The sequence below is a fragment of the Corvus cornix genome, chromosome 6, assembly GCF_000738735.6.
Source record: "Corvus cornix cornix isolate S_Up_H32 chromosome 6, ASM73873v5, whole genome shotgun sequence".
Lineage (NCBI taxonomy): Eukaryota > Metazoa > Chordata > Aves > Passeriformes > Corvidae > Corvus > Corvus cornix.
In genome coordinates, this window is record NC_046336.1 from 14,235,550 (window position 1) to 14,255,308 (window position 19,759).

General features: G+C 46.6%; 1 protein-coding gene across 3 annotated transcripts in view; it reads right to left on the reverse strand.

Annotated features, from left to right (window-relative positions):
• HPSE2 (heparanase 2 (inactive)) overlaps positions 1–19,759 on the reverse strand; it is a 106,248-nt gene that overhangs the window by 83,455 nt on the left and 3,034 nt on the right. For 2 of the 3 annotated variants that reach the window (XM_039554210.1, XM_039554209.1), the window contains exon 3: positions 9,565–9,726. The exons of the other annotated variant lie outside the window; for it this stretch is intronic. In XM_039554210.1, coding sequence (XP_039410144.1) covers positions 9,565–9,726 — 162 coding nt within the window. The remainder of the gene's footprint in view (positions 1–9,564; positions 9,727–19,759) is intronic. 3 annotated transcript variants of the gene reach the window in all.

Genomic DNA, 19,759 nt, shown 5'->3' on the forward strand with positions numbered 1-19,759 from the left:
CCAGTGCAACTACAGAAATATAAATATAGGCACTCTGTATTTATGAAAAAAATATGATGATGAACTCATCATAAGATGATTATATACATCACCATTTACGAATGACCAAGATGTATTAGATAACATCTGCTTTAGATAAACACTGTTAAATCCCCCACCCTGGATACTTTGCACCTCCAAGTGCACTAAGGAGATCTCTGACCTGCTGATGTTAATTTTTAATAAATCTTGGAATTCCACGTAATTCTAGAAGGGTAGGTGAGCCCTAACCCCATGCTGGTGCTCCGGCAGGACTTGCTGACCTAGGGACCAACAGCCAGTCAGGCTGACAGGAGAACCTGACAGGGTATTTAAAGACAATATGAGAATCTACCAATAATTCATTATATTCATGTCTCAGCTAATTACCAGGCAGCATATGTTGTACAGAATCAAGTCCTGTCTAACTGGTGTTACAGCTTGATTTAAGAACTTGCATTAATAGAAGTAATTTGGCATAAGTAGATGGACAGAAGTGGCTAATGAGACAAAGACCTATCCATTGCTTGTTTCCCATCCCACAAGATGCAGTGTTTTTACCAATCATTCAGATAAATAAAAGATCCTTAGAGGCAGCTTGCAGATAGCACAAATGAAGGTTAGTAAATAACGAACAAAACAGCCTTCATTCATCCTGTGATCCAATTTGTGTGGCTCAATGGCCACCATCCAACCGAGCGTGCTTTAATTCAGCCAAGCACAAGATAGTACACGTACGGGAAAACAATATAGGGCTTGTATCTCTGGGATGGAAATGTCTGTCCTGCATGGCCACAGGACAAAGGAGGAGGTATAACAGGACTTTGGCAAAGTGAAGATTGAGGAGCCAAATCTATTCAGCTTTTGAAAGAAAAATCCACAAGGTTTGACTGCTGCACGTAGGCATTACGTTAGTGTGGGAGGAGAGGGGGTTCCTAACCTGGTGGCGAGAGGCAAAGCGAGCTCCAGGGGTTGAAAGTCAGAATTAAGCACCGTGCTGACAAAGAGGAAAAGTAACATCAGCACAGCTGAGGATGAGAAATATCACACAAGAAGCTCTGGATGATCTTGGGGCCCAGCATAAAAGCAGGGGGTGAAACTCAGTAGTACAAAAGGCAGGTATAAAGACCTGTGTGTAACGTAAGACTGGAAGGAGCCCAGACACTGGCACACTGGGGGTCTGCTTTAGGCTACAAAATCAGGGAGATCGGAAGCATCGGCTTATTGGGAGCATCTGAAATACAGAACCTGCTGGTAATTAGGGACCTTTAACTGCCCACACATTTGCTGGGAAAGGAAGACATCAGACACCACCTCGCATCAAGTTCCTGGAATGCACCAACAAAAAAAAATTGAGAAAGAAGTGACAGGAACAAAACTAGGAAGGAGTCTCCTTGAGGTTTGATTCCCATCAACAGAGAGAAACTGGGGAAAGCCGTGAAGGTGGAAAGAACCACAGGTGGGGAAGCCCGGAACGAGTGTTTGTATTTGTTTGAAAAAGAATGGGAAATAGTGGCAGAATAAAAATAGTGCTTTGTAAGAACAGAGGCTTCAGTAATCTGAGAGGGTTGGCAAGGGAGATTTTGCTCCAAATGAAAAGAGAGTTTGGGAAAGACAGTGTTTTGTAAACACACAGCAAGATAAGGGAACAGATGTAAATTATCTTAACGCAGGGGTACGATTAGGGTAATTCACAGACTCCTCCGTGGCTTGAAGCATGCAAAGGAGAAATGGCAGCTCCATCAGGCTGATGTGGATGAGCACAAAGGAGCAGCACCAGGAGAGAGGGACAGAGCGAAAGAGCTGAGTGCTCCACAGAAATTGCTCACAGCCAGCAGTAACCAGGAGACATTTGATAACTGTATCGGTGGGAAGAGACAGACCAAAGAGTTCAGCACCTTCTGAGGAGGGAGAAAAGGTTAATAGATTGCTTTATGACACTGAACACGCCACAAGCCCTTCCAACGCTGTTAGTGCGTGTCAGCCCTCCCCCTCTTCCACCAAAATCTGTTTTCTGTTAGGTTTATGTGTTTTCTTTATTCTCTACACAGCACCCAGAACTGGCTGGTTCTGGTAATGACATTACATATTATAATGTATGTATAATTGCTAATTTTAAGATTCACAATTTATAAAATATCTTCTCTGGTGAGGCTAGTTAAATTGGACAGTAAATTGAATTTAATAAATCCTGAACACGTCACAAGAAGCCATATTTCCCACAGTTACAAAAACAATAACCAAATCAGATAATGAGAAAGCCAAAGTGTGGCTTAACAGACTAGAGGGTGTCACCTGAAAAAGAGATTCACCTTCATGACCTCTCTCACACACACACATGCTGTCAGCACAAAACGAGTTGTAAAACTACTAATTAGGGTAAGAGAAGGCAGGGGATCCCAGGGGTTTGGCTCACAGCTGTCTCAGGAAGCAAAGAGGTATAAATTGGGACAGAATTTCACAATAGTCAACAGCTCGCAGAGTTAAAGCAGGAATGTTCAATGCTTTCGTTGGTTCAGACCTCATGAAAAAAAGGATAACATTAGGACCACAAAGTTAATGCAATTAAAAGAATCAGAGTAGAGGGGTAATGTACAGTAGCACCTTAGCAGAATGAAAACTGCGGAAGTTTGACATTTTAAAATAGGGGGAGGTCCGTCAGCAACTATCTGTAGGAATGTCTGGAAGATGAATGAGGTTCTAAAAGACCTGAAAAGGGCAAATATAGTGGCTATGTTCAACAGGTTGAAAAACCAAGGAAATTGCAGGCCAGCCAACACAACTTCAATTCTTGGAAAAATTTTGAAAGGAATCATCAAACAATCCATCTGCAAGGAAGGGCTGGAAGTAATAGCCCTGCCATGTGAAGGCAACCTGACTTCTCTTTATAGAGCAACAAGGTCTTGTATGTGAGACAACACATGTTCTGTACCTTTACTTTCTCAAGGCTTTACCTCCAGTTTTGTGTAACATTTTAATTAGAAAATTAGGAAAATAGCGTCTAGATGAAATTCTGTGTGGGAAATGCACAGCTGGTTGGGAAATGGTACACAAAATTGCAGACATGAACAAGCAATATTGCAGCAAAAAATTCCATGATTATACAGACAGAAGTGTCACACACCAGGTACATGAAATAACCCTGCTGCTTTTCCCAGTCAAGAAAGGCCTCAGCTGCAATACTGGTCTCATTTCAAGGCAAAGCACTTAAAAAGCACCTCAGACCCAGTGGAGAGAGCCCAGGGGATCCCAACGAAACACAGAGCCACAAAAAAATTGTAGAGGGCTGAAAGGGACCTCAAGAGGCAGAATCAACTACGCACGTGCCATTCAACTTGAAAATAAAATGGACATGAGAAAAGACCAAACGAAAGGCAGTTGTTCAGTGCAGAGAACAGAAGTCCTCAGGGAAACATGATAACAAGCCTCAAATATGTAAAAGATTTCTGCAAAGAGAAAAGGAGTGCTGTAAGCTTTTCTCCATATCCACGGGGAAAGGACATGCCATCATGGGCTTAAACCGAAGCAAGAGATTTTAAAAATACCAACCCCATAATGATAGAGCTAATTATGCCCTAGAGCTGACTGCTGAGGGAGGGTACATCACTGCCATCACAGAAGGCTTTAAAACAAAGATAAAGCCACATCATTTGAGTCATCAACAGTGATGTCCCCACAACCTGGGCAGTGCTGGTGCCTGGCTGCCGAGCCCTGACAGCCTGCAGGCTTTACATGGACATGCCCAGGAACACAATATATTTCAGCTACAGCGAACACCCTCACAAGGCTCTGTAGTAAAAACAAACAGCCACTTTGTTTCAGAATGAGCTCATATAAACAACTGATAATGGCACAAAACCACTCAGTTACCAGAGACTGTTTTCCAAGATTTATTTTTCCCAGCACTATTCCATTGGTTCTGATCCCAAGATCTCAGAAGACACCTGCAAATTATCCTCAAAAGGTTGGCACCTCTGCTGGTCATTAACTATGGGCTCAGTACAGGTACTGTTTTAATGACATTACAGTTTTCCTGGTCCCTTCCTCCCAGGAAAGCCTCCAGTGTTTCACAGCAGTTCTCTCCCCCTCTTTCCCACAGGAGCTGATGACATTATTGTGTTCCCTTTGCTGTCAGGACTTCTCCACCAGTACCCCAGTTGTGCTTATCAAGGAGACAAATTCTGGGTAACTATTTTCACTGTATTTTTAGCTTTGAATGCTACTTTTTCTTCTTTGAAGGGTTCAACCCCCCAAAATTTGACTGATTTTACAAGTGTACCAGCTGGTCACACAAAAGATATTGCCTCTTCTCATCCACCTTTCCCCAGGCAGAGATCAGGTACAGACTTACCATGGAAAAGGCTAGAAGATGCCCTCTTGAGGTCCTTTTCAGATCTATTTTGTGCAATTCTGTGGATAATGTGTATAATATAAGGGACTGTGATGGACAGAAGGGCAGAGAGCTTGGTCCAAAATACACTCCCAGGCCTGAGACGCAGCTCCAGGGAGCACCCTCCTTGAAGGAAAGCTGGAGAGCCAGTGCAGTGCAGACCACGCCTGTGCAGCACCCAGTAACACAGCTATGATACGTATCACTGCTGTGAAGACCACAGCACATTTAGGCTGATCCCAAACAAGATGCCAAAAGGGCAAGGAAGCTGTACTTACCCTCGCAACAACCCTGTCAGGTACCATATCACAAGGTGGCCCACCCTCCAGTCCCATGGAGTTAGGTGGAGCTGAGGAAAATTCCAGCAAAAATAACCAGAGTGGCCTTACTGCCTGGCAGCACAGGCACCAAAAACACACCCAGCCCCATGCCCTGCCTCCTACACACACCTTCTTGTGAGAGCAGCCTCTGAGCCATGGTTGTCTCCAGACCCAGCACTCCATGGGATGAGCCTCAGGCCCTACAAACACGTCCTGCTCAAGGACCACTATCTCCCAGAGCCACAGCATTCAGCAGGAATCACAAAACCACCAGGGGAGGTTCACAAGTGCAGGAAACACACATGTCACAGGTGCTCAACCTGAGCCGTGTGATTCCCTGCCAAAGAACAACTACAACTGGGGTTCTTGTTGTCTTTGGGGAGAAGCAAAAAATGTATTTCTGTGGGACAGTATCTCACTAGCAAGCCCTTTATGCAGACACACTGCCCTCATCTCTGCTCTGTGCCTCCCACACATAAGTGTTCTGCAGTAGCCACACATACTCTCTGCTCTCCTACCCTGCTTTGTTCCACTCATCCCACATTACACATCCCGCTCATGAAAAGCAGATGTGCACTCTGTCACCACCACCTCATACCCCCAAATCACTTACCTTGGACAAAGAGCATCTCTGCATGGCTGCTAACATCTCCAAAAGTAGGTCTTTTTCAAGGAATAACCTCACAGAGAAATCTCAGCTGCTGTTATGGCAGTGTTTAAGCTATCTAATTACCTTAATGGGGTAGTGGGATGCCAGTGTAAAACACCCGATTGCAGTGTTGGACACAGACAGTGAAATGCACTGAAGGCACCTCTCAGCTCCATTCCAATCAGTTCCACCTGAGTTTAATCCCTCCAAGTCTCTCTCAGTGCAGTGGGGAGAAACACTGCCAATACCCTCAGCAGGGTGGGACCACAGAGGGTCAACTGGGAGCATTCCATGCCATGCAAGGAGGGTCTGGCCCCTTAATCACTGCTTTTAGAGGCTGTGCTCTATGATATTACAGGGATTCAGGGCTCCCACCACACACCTTGCAGTCTCCTCACTGGCTTTTCAGTGCAGATATGGTGTGGCAGGGCAGGCTGGAGAGCTCTCATCATTAGTCTCTTGATGCAGAGAAATAATCCGTGTCACAGTTTTGGGCAGAAGGTAGAGCAGAAAGATGTTTCTCCATAGTTCAGAATGAGCAGTGGGGCAGTATTTGAGGGAAATTTATAGTCTATACATGTTTCTTGGGAAGCTCGGTTACCCTTAACACTTCGTGCAAATACAGGAGGGGACACTTTTTCACATATGTCTACTGACCTGAACAATTCCCTCTTCCACAGGCTTAACAGGCTTTACTTAAGAACAGTGCAGAAACCTGTGGATGTCCAGTCTCTCAAAGCACAAATGCAGTGCTCTACCCCAGCCCAAACTGGCACCACAGGTGGAGAAATTTGGATTAAGTCTGTCGAAGCTTTGCCTGATGCTGCCCCACTCCCCACAAGCTCACTCTCTAAAATCTGCATGCACACTGTGTCTCCGCTGCCCGAGGCAGTTCCTCACACCTCACCTACTGCCAGCCCTATGTTGTACATTCCGGCCCCCCCCCACCTCCACCCGGTTCCAGGACTCCAAAATAACCTTCCTGTGGCCTGAACATTTCTTCTGAGGGCCGCAAAGGAGGGGAGCCTGCTGTGAGGATTGCAACTTCTACCCTAGCTGATCCTAAACACAAAAAGAATCGCTGCTTGCTCTGTGAGCTGCGAAGGAGCAAAGAAGCGTTTCTAGGGACAGATTCCTTCTGCTCCCCCATCCCACGGAGGGCTGAGCTCAGAGAGCTGGTTCCCAGAGGCGAGCAGGCAGTGCTGTGCACTCTCCCCCTGCTCTACCGCGGACTGACCCGGGAGCATGAGAGATGCTGATCTGTGAAACGAGATACCCATCTCTGAGCACTGCAGGGGAAACAGCAAAGATTAATAAACCTCAAAATATTTTACAGCATTCAAATAGCACTGTCCCAGATCAAAGGCGATTGCTCATGTCAGGGAGGCAGGCTCAGTAAGCCTGGAAAGATCACATACAGAAAGCAGCGGCAAGATGCAAGAGAAAGCCTGCAGACAGGAGCTGAGGAAGGCTCGTACTCGATGAGAGAAACCGAAGTGGTCTAAGCCAGAGTCTCACATGTGTTCCTGGAGGAATGAGAGCCAGAAAGACTGCCTGGTTTCACTCAGTCTCAGTTGTGTCTTAGCACAAAAACACACATTTCATTTTAAGACACCCTCTTACCTTGGAGGTACCTGCTGCTGTGAGCAGCTTAAATCCCAGTACAACAGAGCCCTGCCTGATGCTTGAAATAAGGAACACACTGGGAATTATGTGCAACTGGTGAATAGATTTGAAGAAGCCCCCAACTTACATTGATGCCACAGGGACTGCAGAATCACATGCCCTGCACTCTAAGAGCTTTCATTCCTAAACCCGTGAGGATACTGCATGAAAGTTTGTTGGCAGAATCCCTTGTCCACACTTGCAGGCAGAGTGGGAGGCCTGATCTATAGTCTTTCAAATTGTTCATATAACTATATTACTGAGGAGGAGGAGGAGGAGGAGAACAAGGAAGAGGAAGAAGGGAATGGGACTTTTTATCCAGATCACTACAGTGGTAGTGGTACTGGTGAGGGAATAAAAGTGCCACACAGTAGTATTTCTACTCTCAAGCTCTCCTAGAGTAGCTATCCCATCATAAAGCACCTTTATTCTCATATGACTTTGAGCAAGATATTCCATTTACATTTTTGGGTTACAATTAAAGAACTAGCAGTAGTAGAAGCCCTCTCACACTGAGGTGTGGGGTTCAATATTCCTGCAGTCTGGGCTGGACACCGAAGGTCATCCACAGTACATGCACTGCATGAGGTCAAGTGACTCCTAGATACAGACCCCCAGGAGGAAACCCTGTTCTCAAGGATCTCATGGATACTCCATCCCTGCAAACTCAGTCCTTCACTAAGGACTCCCTAAACCACATCTGCATTCTTGCTCTGCACCTTGCCTCATGACCTGGGGACTCCCTGTAGCACTGTACAAACCCACTGTGCAGAACAAAAAGAAGTCCTCAAGCAAACTCTGATTGAATTTTGAAGGTAAGAAATGCCCTTCTGCAACAGATGTACAACCCCCTCTACCCACCCCAAACACCAGATCCATCACAGAGAAGGGAAATATTTACACAAGTTAGTAGAGTTCCAGTTAAATATTATGCTTAGCTGTCTAGAGTCCATGTTCTCAGACTACGTCTATGAAATAAAAGATTAAACTTCATAACAATTATGAAGTTGCTCTGCTCACATTCAAAGGGAGTTAAAGAACATTAAAATAGTTCTTTGGGTAATATTATGGTGAAATTGCTCTCTCCACCCTGGAGAGCTAGAGCTAAAACCTTCTGAACTATCCTGTAAACACACTTGGAAAGGCTAAGAGCTAAGCTGATAACCAGGTAGCACCTCTGCTCTGCAGGTTCTGTAAAAAATGTGAGCAATGCCAGAGAGCTTTTGAAGCAGCAAGGGAAGGAGGATAGGGGAGAGCAGCTTCACTTCTCGAGGGAAGTTTGTTTAGTGGAAAGTAAGCAAGATGTCAGGGGAAAAGCTGACAATGTTGATTCCAGCAGTTGTACTGGGAATAAACAGCCAAGTGGATTACGTTACAGAGAATGAGAAACGGCTCTGAGGATCCCATTTAAATGCTGGGCCCTCAGGAATGATGCGATTCAGCTACACTCATGGCCCCAGTATCCAGTGACCCCTGGGCTGAGCCTTTCGGTAGTGCTGGTGTCACCATCCCACCTCTGTGGGGTCCCCTGGAGCTCCAACACAGCTGATGTCCCCAGGAGAGCTAGAGCTTACTGGTGAGGATGCAGACCCATTCTGGCTTCCAGGCAGGGGCTGGGCACTGAATTAGGGGTGGCAGCAGAGAGGAGGAGGTTGTTCAGGACCAGTTTGTCTCTCCCAGCCCAGCAGCAGGGGAAGGCCACCATGGGGTTTGCCATCTCCTCCCCAGACAGAGCACAGGGCCCTCTCTCTTATAAAAATAAGATGCCTGCCTGCCTTTCACAGGAAAGGGACTTGTCAAGAGGACAAGGGGGTCCTGTTTGATTTATTAGTCTCTTCCTCCTTCCTGTTGTCTGTGGCTCATCCAGCTGTAGTGATAAGGAGAAGAGATATGAAAGGACCCTGCTGGCTGCTGGGATCCCATCTTTCTGCCCACTCACTGCCTGAAGACATCAGTCCTTTACAAGCACCATTAAATGTGTATCCAAAATGTGGCAGTCTCCTCCATCGAGATTCTGTTCCCTGGATAATACAAACAGTTGCCAGAAAAAGAGTATCCTCTCATCTCTGTCTAGGCCATTATCCCTTTATATTTGCTCTTTAATATTTACTGGGTTCACACAAAGTGCATGCTCTGGAAAGAAAAAAAATCAGCTGCAGCTTAAAGGACTCCAAATTTAGTAATTGCTGCAGCCCCATCGACGTGAACAGTTAGCAGGGAGATTTCTCCAGCACTTCACATGCCGTGGTATTCTGCTTAGGTCAGACTGTAGAAAATGTTCTGTTCAGGGACACCAAATCTGGAGTGTTTGCATAGGTGCCAGCTGCAGAGGCCTTATGAGTCCACCTCCAGTTCCTGCTGGTCCTTTCCCTCCCAATACCCAGTAACCGTGGTTGGAAACAGAAGCAGCCAGAGAGATGCTGATTCATACAGAGGCGAAGAACCCGAGGGTTTTAACACACCTGTGAGTTAGCAAGAACTAGACCCAGCTCCTGGCTCCCGAGCTGGTCTTGCAGCCTTACCTGTTAATGTGAGGTTGCTGTATGTGTTTGAAAACTGCTCCTTTAACAAAACCAAGTGCATCTGAGCTGCCTTTTCCCTCTGTAGCTCCAACATTATGTCAGGATGCTGGGCGATCTTACAGCCTTTCTGCTTATCCAGGGCAATGTCGCTGCGAACAATGTCTACAGCAAAAGGGAAAGAAAAGAGGGAGATGGCCAAACCTCAGCTTTCATTTTCATTTTTGCCAGATGCTTGGATCATCTCCAGCCAATATGACAGTCACACAATCATCACTCAGCAAGAGCAACCCCAAAAAAGGATCCAAACCCCTTGGATCCACCTATCAAATGACCCTTCCCAGCCCAAGTCTCCTTTTCTTCCACACAAACCTCAAGTTGTATGCTCACAAAACCTACTGGCCCTTCCATCCTTTACCTGCCTAGCTGTTGCTCTCTTACAATGATGACCCCTCCCTCACAGGAAAGTGCAAAATCTCCCAACATTTATATTACAACCCTGTTACATGTGTGTTTGACACTAAATGATGAGAAAAGACTAAATCCCATTTCAGTAACCCCTGGCTTCCATTTAACCTTGCCTGTCAAAGAGGTGATGAAGAAGGCTTGTTCTCACCTTGTTTATCTTCACTGCAGCTATCACAGGTCAGCCTGGCTCATGACTCTTTGAGCAAATGTCTGTACCCTTCTAATGCCTGACATTCAGGAGACAGGATTATTCAAAAATTGTTTTCTCTTCGTATGAGCATTCTCTAAGTCATATTGTGAGATAAGAATAGGATATTCTCTCTCCTAGAACTACTCACATGCTGGGTAAAGGGAATGATGAAGTAGCAAGGCAGAACAAGAATCAAGTAAGATATGGCAGTCTAAGCAGGAGGGAAATGGTGCAAACTTGCAAGGTCCTTGCAAGGTCCCTTATGAGTTTAATAAACTCTGTAACATGTTCAGATCCACAGGCACCAGATGATAATTCTTACAAAACCTCAGGCGGCCAGCTCTGATAAGCAAGGATCGAAGCTGGAATTCTTCCACCACATTGCATAAGGTTACTTTGCCTCACGAGGTTGATCTTTGCTTGGTTCAATTCCCATCTAGCTAGAAGCTGCTGAAGGAGCTTGTTGTCAGAAGAGAGTCACACCTTGCTCCACACACGCTCTCCAGCTCCTTTATGGTTATGCACGTCAAGAAACACCTAAGTTGCTTCCAAAAGTCATGCTCCTGTCTCTTGAGGTGTCCAATCTCATGTTCAGATAACTTAGGTTCAAAGCTGTGCTATGTCTTGGGCTGGCAGGGAACTGCCTCCAAACATGCAGTGGAGGACTGGAAGCCACATTATCTTCCTGTCTCTGAGCCTCATCCTAGACTCACCACACTTTCCTGCCCAGGATGTGTTCTATCTCTTTTCTGCATTTGGGATTATTACAACTTCTCTAAAGCCTGTCTAAAACAGACTGCTCAGAACAGCAATGTCATTAAAGTACCCATGGTCTGTAGTTAGCCACGTGAGTTCTCTCCTACACCCACAGCTAGCATACTCAGGAGTGGATACTGGGCAGCATCCAGCTACCATGAAAATATGGTTCAATATTTCTACACCCAGCACAAGGGCATCAGTGAGATGGAGCAAGAGAAAGGACTAATGTTCCTCTGCAGCTAATGAGCACACACCCCTCAAACATGTGCTTTAGTGCACATTCTCTTAGGTAGGCACTAAGTAAGACTTGGACCTACCCAACCTTTGCCCAACTAATGAATGGTAAAATCCTGAACCCCTGTTGTGTGAAATGTTTGGAGAACTGAAGACTGAGAAATGCCACCTTACCTCTCTCCCACACCAGAAAGGGTATTGCTGCCATGGGCTGCTGGAGTCACGTGGACCCCATGAACAGCCATTCACCTTCCTGGGTGATGGTTTTCCCTTCCTACAGAACTGAAGGCAAGAGCTGTACACCCCCCACCCCAAGGTAGAATGAAGGCAAACACATCAAGGAGGCCCTGAAGGAGGAGAAGACTGAGAGGCAGACAGGTTTGAAACTCAATGGTCAATAAGCTGTCTGCAATTCTCTTCAAACTGCTGTAAGGGAGTTCAGGCTGGGTCAAAACAAGTTTATTTCCTAAATGGAATGGATGACATCTAAAACCCAAACCAGGGCCAATATGGACCCATGTGGAGGAACCATTGGCCCAGGAGCAGGGTCAGGGTCCAGCACCTTGGAGGGTGCAGAGGACCATGGCAGTGAGTCCTGTGTGACATCCATCTTTGGGGACCACAGGGATGGCTCTGCATGCACTGTCAGCAGGGCCTGGGGACAAAGGGCAGGCCCAGGAATGAAGAGCAGGAGCAGTGTTGTGATAAAGCTGCTGTGACAGGGATTACCACAAAGATGTCAAGTCACATTCAGGCAAATCCCTGTGAGGGTAGCGAAAAGCATGCAGGGCACAGAAGTCAGAGCACTCTCTGATAGTTATGTTCATGGGGTTCTCTGAGAGCTGCCACTGCAGACACTCAGGAAGCAGAGGCAAGACATGCAAGGTCCTGTCTTCTCAGATTGGTGAAGAACCCAAGAAACTTGCCAAAGACTTAAAGATGGAGGTGGACCTCACAGTCATAATGACTCCAGCTGAAACTGTGGGCAGATGCCTGGGATATGGATCTCACCAAGGAAGTCAGTGCCTGGTCCTTCATACCCCAGCAGGCTGTGCTCAGTGCAGGGAAGGAGGCACAGGCACCTCTGCACCACTCTGCTGAACCAGCAGCACTGAGGGAAGAGGGATGGCAGACCACAGCTTCTGAAGGCCTAGGGGAAATCTCAGCAAGTACAACCCGAGGGACGCAGACAGCAAGGAGTTCTCAGCTCTGAAATCTTAAAAGGAAGAGATAAAAAAAGAAGACAGATGCAAGGAGGCCAAGAAGGAGGAGGGTACCCCGGAGGATCTGGGCAGGGCAGCCCCGAGTGGGCAGGAGAAGGGCACTCACGGCCTTCCTGAGCCCAATAAAAAAAAAAAAAAAGGCAATAAAACTGCCCAGCAGAACACGGAACCGAGCAGCTCCTGGCAGGAGTGCGAAAGAACTCCAGATGTGGGAGCCCCAGAGGATTTTCCAAAGCCGGCAGGCCAGGAGCCGTGCCCCCGGCGGGCCGGGTCAGTACCCTGGCCAGCTCAGGTTCCCCCGCGGCCGGACCCCGGCGGGCGCGGCGCTCCGGGGCGGCGGGCGCGGGTCCCGCGGCGGCGGCGGCGCGGTGCGGGCCCGGCAGCGCCGAGCGGAATGGCGGGAGCACACCCGTGTGGCGGCCAGGTGAGCTGCGGCTGCCGGCAGGCGCCGACCGGGAATCCCGGCGGCGGAGCGCCCGCTCCGGCACAGCCTCGGGCCCCGCGCCGGTCCCACCCCGCCCGGAGCGGCTGAGGAGCCGGCATCCCGCAGGAGCTCTCCCCTCGCCAGGCTGCGGAGTTGGGCCGGAGGACGCTGTTCTGTCTCCGAGTGCCCGCACACATCTCTGTCCCGCCTCGGAATATCTGCTGCGCTTCCGCGCACGCCGCCCATGGAGGTCACCGAAACTACCGGGGAAACGTTGAAGAACAAGTTAGAAAACACCCTTCAGGAGTGGCACAAGGGCAGCGATGCTCTTCTCCGGGCATCCTAGGACGAGCTGAGCTCTACCAGTCCCTTTCTGTGAATCACCTGCACCAAGCGGTTTCAGTCACCATTTCCCACAAGGCAGAGAGGTTCCAAGCTGTGAGACCTCGAGGACGGGGCACAGCATGTGGAGACAGCTCCCAGCCAGGGCCAGGTTTCCCTTGCACAGAGTGAGCTTCTCTAGCCGAGAATTTATATGGTGTCAGTATGGCCGGTGTACAAGTGACCATCCCATGGCTCAGGCCACCATCTGCCCATAGGCAATTCCATCCCAGGAGCGGCCGGAGTCATGGAGCAGACACAGACTATTGCAGCTGATCAGCTGGAAGATGGGAGGAGGAAGGCACAGTCCCAGGTTTATGCGGAGAGGGCAGAGGGATGTGGTTATTGTCAGAGGGATGTGTGACGGAAGGGTAAAGAGGAGAAGCAACTCATCTTTCTGTGTCTGTGTGTGTGAAAGCGAGCACTGCCCACAGCGATCACCGCTCCAGCAGGAGTCACCACTGCCATGGAAACAGAACAAGCCGAGTTTGGCCATCCTCCTCATGGGACTGTTTGCTTCAGATTTTCAGTCTTGAAAAGTGAATTCAAAAGGGGGGGAAAAAAATCGATTTTATTCTAACAAAACCCGAATACTTTTTCTAAAAAATGGAATATTAGGACATTATGTTAGTACCAAGGTTAAATAGCTGTTTAATGAGTGACCAAGCAAAGGTCCTACAATTTGCATGTTGCCAAACTTGTAAAATACCTACTTTTTAAATCAACACATTTTAAAATGCTTTAAAAAACAGGTTTGTCTGCTGGAATTATTATAAAATTCCCAGTGATTGTAAAATTGGGAACAGAACTTTTATTTACAAAGACAGATTTCTCAAGACACAAACTCCATCCCCATCGTGCCCGTCTTTAATAGGCAAATTTTTGACACATTAGTATTATTCCTTTATTTTAGCTGGGAGAAGTTCCCTGACAATGAGTTCCACAAGTTGTTTCCTACCATATTAAAAAAAAAGTAATATTTGTTCATTTTATATGTAATAATTCCACTGGATGCTTCCTATTTCTTGTGTCATGAAAACAAGGAAATAATCATTCCCAAATTGTCTTCTCTGTGTGACACCGAGCTCACAGCATTTGAAATAATCTGTCATTTTTCCCAAGATGAAAAATCTCTGAGTGAAAGATATGACTTTGATCATTTCCATCATCCTACCCCTCACATATATATCCTTTACACTGATTAGTGTGTCAGCACCTAGTTTGCTTACAGCATAAGAATGCTCTCAGTGAGTTTTTTCAATTATTTTCTAATATCCCTAACATTAGAATCACTGTTTACTTACCCAAATGCATTCAGAGACCAAGCCATAATAAGTTCAGAACATTTTCCCTGAATGCCAAATGCTAATTTAGAATGGATAGTTGTGTACAAAAAGTCTTATGTCTTTCCCCATGCATATAACTTTGCATGAATCACTTTTAATTCATACAAAGTAGATGTGTCATAGAAAGAAGTGTGAAACTAACAAAAATATGTAAATTTTTTAGAGAATTTAGGATGCTTATTATAAACAATTAAATATATGACCATAGAAATCTCACCAATTCGCAAGCAAATGGCTAGCGAATCAGGAGTTAATTGTTTGATTGCACCATTTCCTTCAGTTATTAAAGCACTTCTCATGCATGATTCTAGCAGAACAGTGTTTAATTTAAAAAGAAAAAGTGGAGATAAATAGACAATCTTTGGAAGTGTCTCCTGCCTAGGCAGTATTTCCCTTACCTTGTGTAACATGATTTCTACAACTTTTTTATTATTTTCTAATTTCTAAGGAAAAAAACTAAGCCCTGGGACTCCTTATACAGGCAGAGCAGGTTGTAGCTCCTTCCCTGCAGTCGTGGTTCCTGGGAACTAGGGAGCAGGAGGCTGCCTCAGAGCTCATGCTGAGGCATAGAGCAGCCCCAGGTCTGGCAAATCCCAGAAGTCCAAAGGACATCAGAGGATCTTCCCCTCTTGGGGACTGAGGTCTTGCTATGCCTGAAATGCTACAGCTCGGCTAAGGGGCTGTGTTTGAAACACTCAGAGGGTGAAAAGAACAACTATTTCCTCTTCAAGCTCTGAAAGGACAGATGTCTAAACTGTCGAGGGACACAAAGCAGACAGAAAAGGGGCCCTGGGTGACCAGAAACAGAAGATGATTCTTTGAATAAAGGAAAATTCGTTTGCTCATTTTTACCAGGACAACAGGATGGTTCTCCATTCAGAAATATCTACTGCAGTTTTATGAGCTGGCAGAGCCAAAGGGACACTCCCAGACATACGGCAACAACCCTCCCTTCCTCTGGCTCAGGTATCCTCATACCCCATGATGATCCTCATGATCCTGCTCACTAAATTCGCAGTAAAACTGTTGCTTTTTTTTTTTTTTTTTTACTTAAAATAGTTTTCTGCTGGCTTAGCAGAGGATCAGAAATGTGCCAGAGCCACACAAGGGAAGCAGCAGAACAGTGCACAGATCATAAAGAAAGCATGGGGACCAACCCTTCTGATGGCAGAGAAACTAGAGGTGAGATTTCCTGCCTTCAGGACACAGATTTGAAGGATTTAATCTGACCAAGACTGACACTGCTGCAGTCCCATCTGCCTTCAATGCAGAGTTTCCCAGCACTGTGCTCTACACCTCTGCACGGTCATGCAGCATTAATCAATTTGGCAGCTGAACAAGTTGAAGTGCAGCCACCTCTCCACCACCAAGTTTTGGTCAGCTGAGATGCCTGAACTGACTCACCACGCAGACTCAGGCTCCAGGTGTGGAAGAGGGCAGGAACATGCCAGAAAGGGCAGAAAGGTGGGAACAGCAGCCCTAGCTGGGGTCAGCTCCAGCCCCCGTGTAACCACACACACACACATAAAGGAATCCTCAGGTCATTTAACAGTTTATTATCTTCCTTTCCTCTCAATACCCTGGAACATGTTCAAACAGCATGGCATCCTAGAAGACCCCTGTGCACTATGGACTGAGCAAGGGTGAGAATACATTCCCACTGCCACACAAATTTTGAGGTTTAGATGTAGTGTTGGGGTCCTGAGGATGCCTGAAGGAATGGATCCAACACTGAAAGAACACACAGAAAACTTAGCCAGTATTACACAGCATGATGTGAAGTTTCCCACACTATACTGCAAAATCCCCTGACTAGTATGGAAGGCTTAAGAAACGTGTCTTTGTGATTTTTTTTTGTTGTAATTGGCCATTTTTCCATACGCCTATTATCCTCTTAAAAAAAAAAAAAAAAAGACATAAAATAGAAGGAAGCAACTAAATAGCAATTAAAAGAGTATTTTTGAAATGTGTTGCTCATACACACTTCAGTTCAGAAAACTTCTTTGGTGCACTACATGCAGCATTCAAATGTACTCCCCTTCCCCTCTCCCTCCCATGGCCCACACAGGGCCACACCAAGTGTCCTTTGGTCTCAGCACAAAAAGGTTACAAAAGTCTACAAAATGCTGAGGGACAGGAGTGAGAATCTGTGCAGTTGGGCCAATGCATCTTTAAGAACTCCAGCTATGAGTAACTTCTCTTTTTCCCTGGGAGTCTTTCTTCACAGCACATACGCACAGGGGGAATCTATAAGCGATGTCTATGTCACCACAGGTTGTCCAAAGCTGGGCTGTGTGGCTTTGAGGAGAGAGGCAGTTGAGGATCACCCTGCAGATGAGGGGGCTCCACATTACCCCACCAAACTCATACTGGAGCACCGGCAAGGAGCTTCCAAAACGGGCTCTAGGTTCAGGCACTGAGACAGCACCTGCAGCATCTCTTGCTGAAACAAGACCAGGACTCCACACACACATAACACTCCAATGCCAAGCTCCAGGACAGCATGCAAGTCAGGTTTTAGCAAACTCAGCTTCAGAAGAGGTTTTGTATGGGCAGCAACCTGTGCTTTTGCTCCAAAGAGAGCTGCTCAAGTGTGTTTTCCCAGAGGCCAGTGTTTCTTGTTGTTCCATTCCTCAGACCCAACTGGTCCTTGGCACACATGAGGTAGTTGAAAGAACAGGCTGAACAGATTGCTTGTTAAGCAACCCAGCAGCTAAAGGAAAAGCAGATTTACCACTGATAGACTGAGCATGAAACCTCACATCTTGGTACCTGCCCTGGAATCGGACGTGCCTACGGCAGCAGAAAAACATCTCCAGACAACAAAGCACAATGCTGAGCACAGCTGGGGAAGAAAAATGAACTCAGGAGGGCATATACAGAGAAACACCATTTAAGGGAGGGAAAAGTCTCTCAGGCTAAAAATGTTACACCTCTTGATCATAAAATGTCAAAAAGTCTCTGGCACAGCCCCACCTCCTGGTACCAGAGAGCCTGACATACATTAAACTGGGTTTCTGTTTCTAACAAACCTCAGGCTGGCCAATGCCTTATCCAAAGAGGGTGGACTCCAGGATTGACCATCCAAAGTAGGGGCTGCATGAAATGGAAGCCACCCAGTGTGCAACATAGGTGGGGTGTTAATATAACACATTAAATGACCTAATATTTAGCAAAGTCCAGGAGGTACCTAGAGCCATGCTACCATCCACAGGGACTGCACACCCCACGGCTCACCACAACCATCTATCATAGGCATCCCCTTTTATGAGTCACTCTGTCAGGTACTGACAAATCTGCCAGCAGGTGATGAAACTGCTGTGCCAGTTTTATATGCAATGCTGAAAACAAATTGACACATGCACCATCTTTGTGGGCAGTCACCACAGAGCATACACCACTTTGCTACCTTTGCTGCCCAGACATGACTAGTCTAGACTGGGGTGAGGCTGTTCAGACTTACAAAGGAAAGATATCACACACACCAGGTAATACACAATACCTCCAGGTCTGTGTTTCCAGGAAAAATCTGAACAAGAAAAGAGTTACCCTGAAACCTAAAGGAAACACCTTGTTTCAGGAAAATGAAGTACATTTTAGATACAAGTCAAAAGCAACTATTACTACCCTCAGAGAGTGTCTACACTCTCTGTGGAAGAAAGAAGTGAGAAAAGATGGGTTGATGAACCCAAAGGTAAGCCTAGGTAAAAACAATTTTCAGAAGGTGGAGGTGTGCATAGTTGGGACCATTTGAAAGGGAATCAAATACAATTTTAAGTGGAGGGGAAAGAGTAAAGTGTATTTCTGAGGAGGTCTGATAGTCAGGAAGGCAGAGCACCACAGAGATGGAAAAAACCCTCGAAGCGAGCAGTGAGGAATATCTGGTCTGAAGAGCACCAGGGTGGCAGAGGGGGATTTACAGGATGAAGATCCCTGCACAGAGATTCATTTCAACTCTAGCAAGCATGGTCACAGGATCCATGAAGGATGATGCAAAGCAGTCCTGTTGCTGTTGCTGCCTCCCATCTGAATGCCTGAGAGGGCCACAGCAGTGTGGCCTGTGAGCACACAGTGGGGTGCAGCTGCCTGTGATGTGAACACCACTCACAGTCACTCACTTGTAACTGCAGTTCTCTGAGCACACTTGCACACATGCCCTTCACCTCTCAGTCCTGCACTCTATGAGTTGCTGCAGCTTAGAGGAACATAAGAAGTGCCCTTCCCTCCCACTCTGTGCACGGGCCACAGGAGAACACGAGGCACAGGAACACCCGTGGAGGCCGCAAAGAGAGCCCAGACTCTGGGGCATAGGCCTGGAGTCTGTGGGCACCCACGGGCAGAAGCAGCAAAAAGACAAACACTCAAAGCAAAAAACAACCAAACAATCAATTGTCACATCACTAAAAGTCACTAAGGTGATGCATAGGACTTAAAAATTCACTGATTTATCTTTTAAACGTTTTCTGACTTTTTTTAACTAATCAAGCCCCCCAACATCTTCCCCACTCCCATGCCATTATATGAAATTCCAGAAAATGGGTATTGGACATATAAAAGTCCATGGACATGGAAAACAGCCCCAACCACCCCAGACAGCTTGGGGAGAAGGAAGGGTACCTAGCAGGATGCTTGTTGGCTTCCCCCATGCTCAGGTGCTGATTGCCATCGGTTTTTTGTACTGTCTGTTGAGGATGTAAGTCCTTAGCAGCAAGAGCAAACTACATGCCCTGATCCCAAGCAGGTCCTGGGTGAGCCACAGATAAGGGAACAAAAATGGGACCAGTTTTTCAAATGGAGAAGATGGCTGCTCATACCCAGTACAGCAGGGCAAAGAGCTGTGGTGGCACCAGGATTTTATTTCGGAGAACCAGATCCCTCAAGTGAAGCACTTAGTGCAGCCTCAGCACAAAAGGATGTGAGCTACTAGCAACTCTAGCCTTGGAGTTTGCACACAGATCTTAAGAACAAATACGAGAGCTTTGCTTCCAGGCAGGAAATCCCTTTTGCCACACCTTTCTGATTTACACCAATGCTTGATACACACCACATGTGTCTTCTCCTTCCTTCACCCACATTTATAATGGTCCTGTTCCATATTTAAGTGATGAAAAGTTAAGACCTGTGGTTACAACTTCTATGAAAAGCTTCATTTTGAAGGCTGCTACATTTCAAT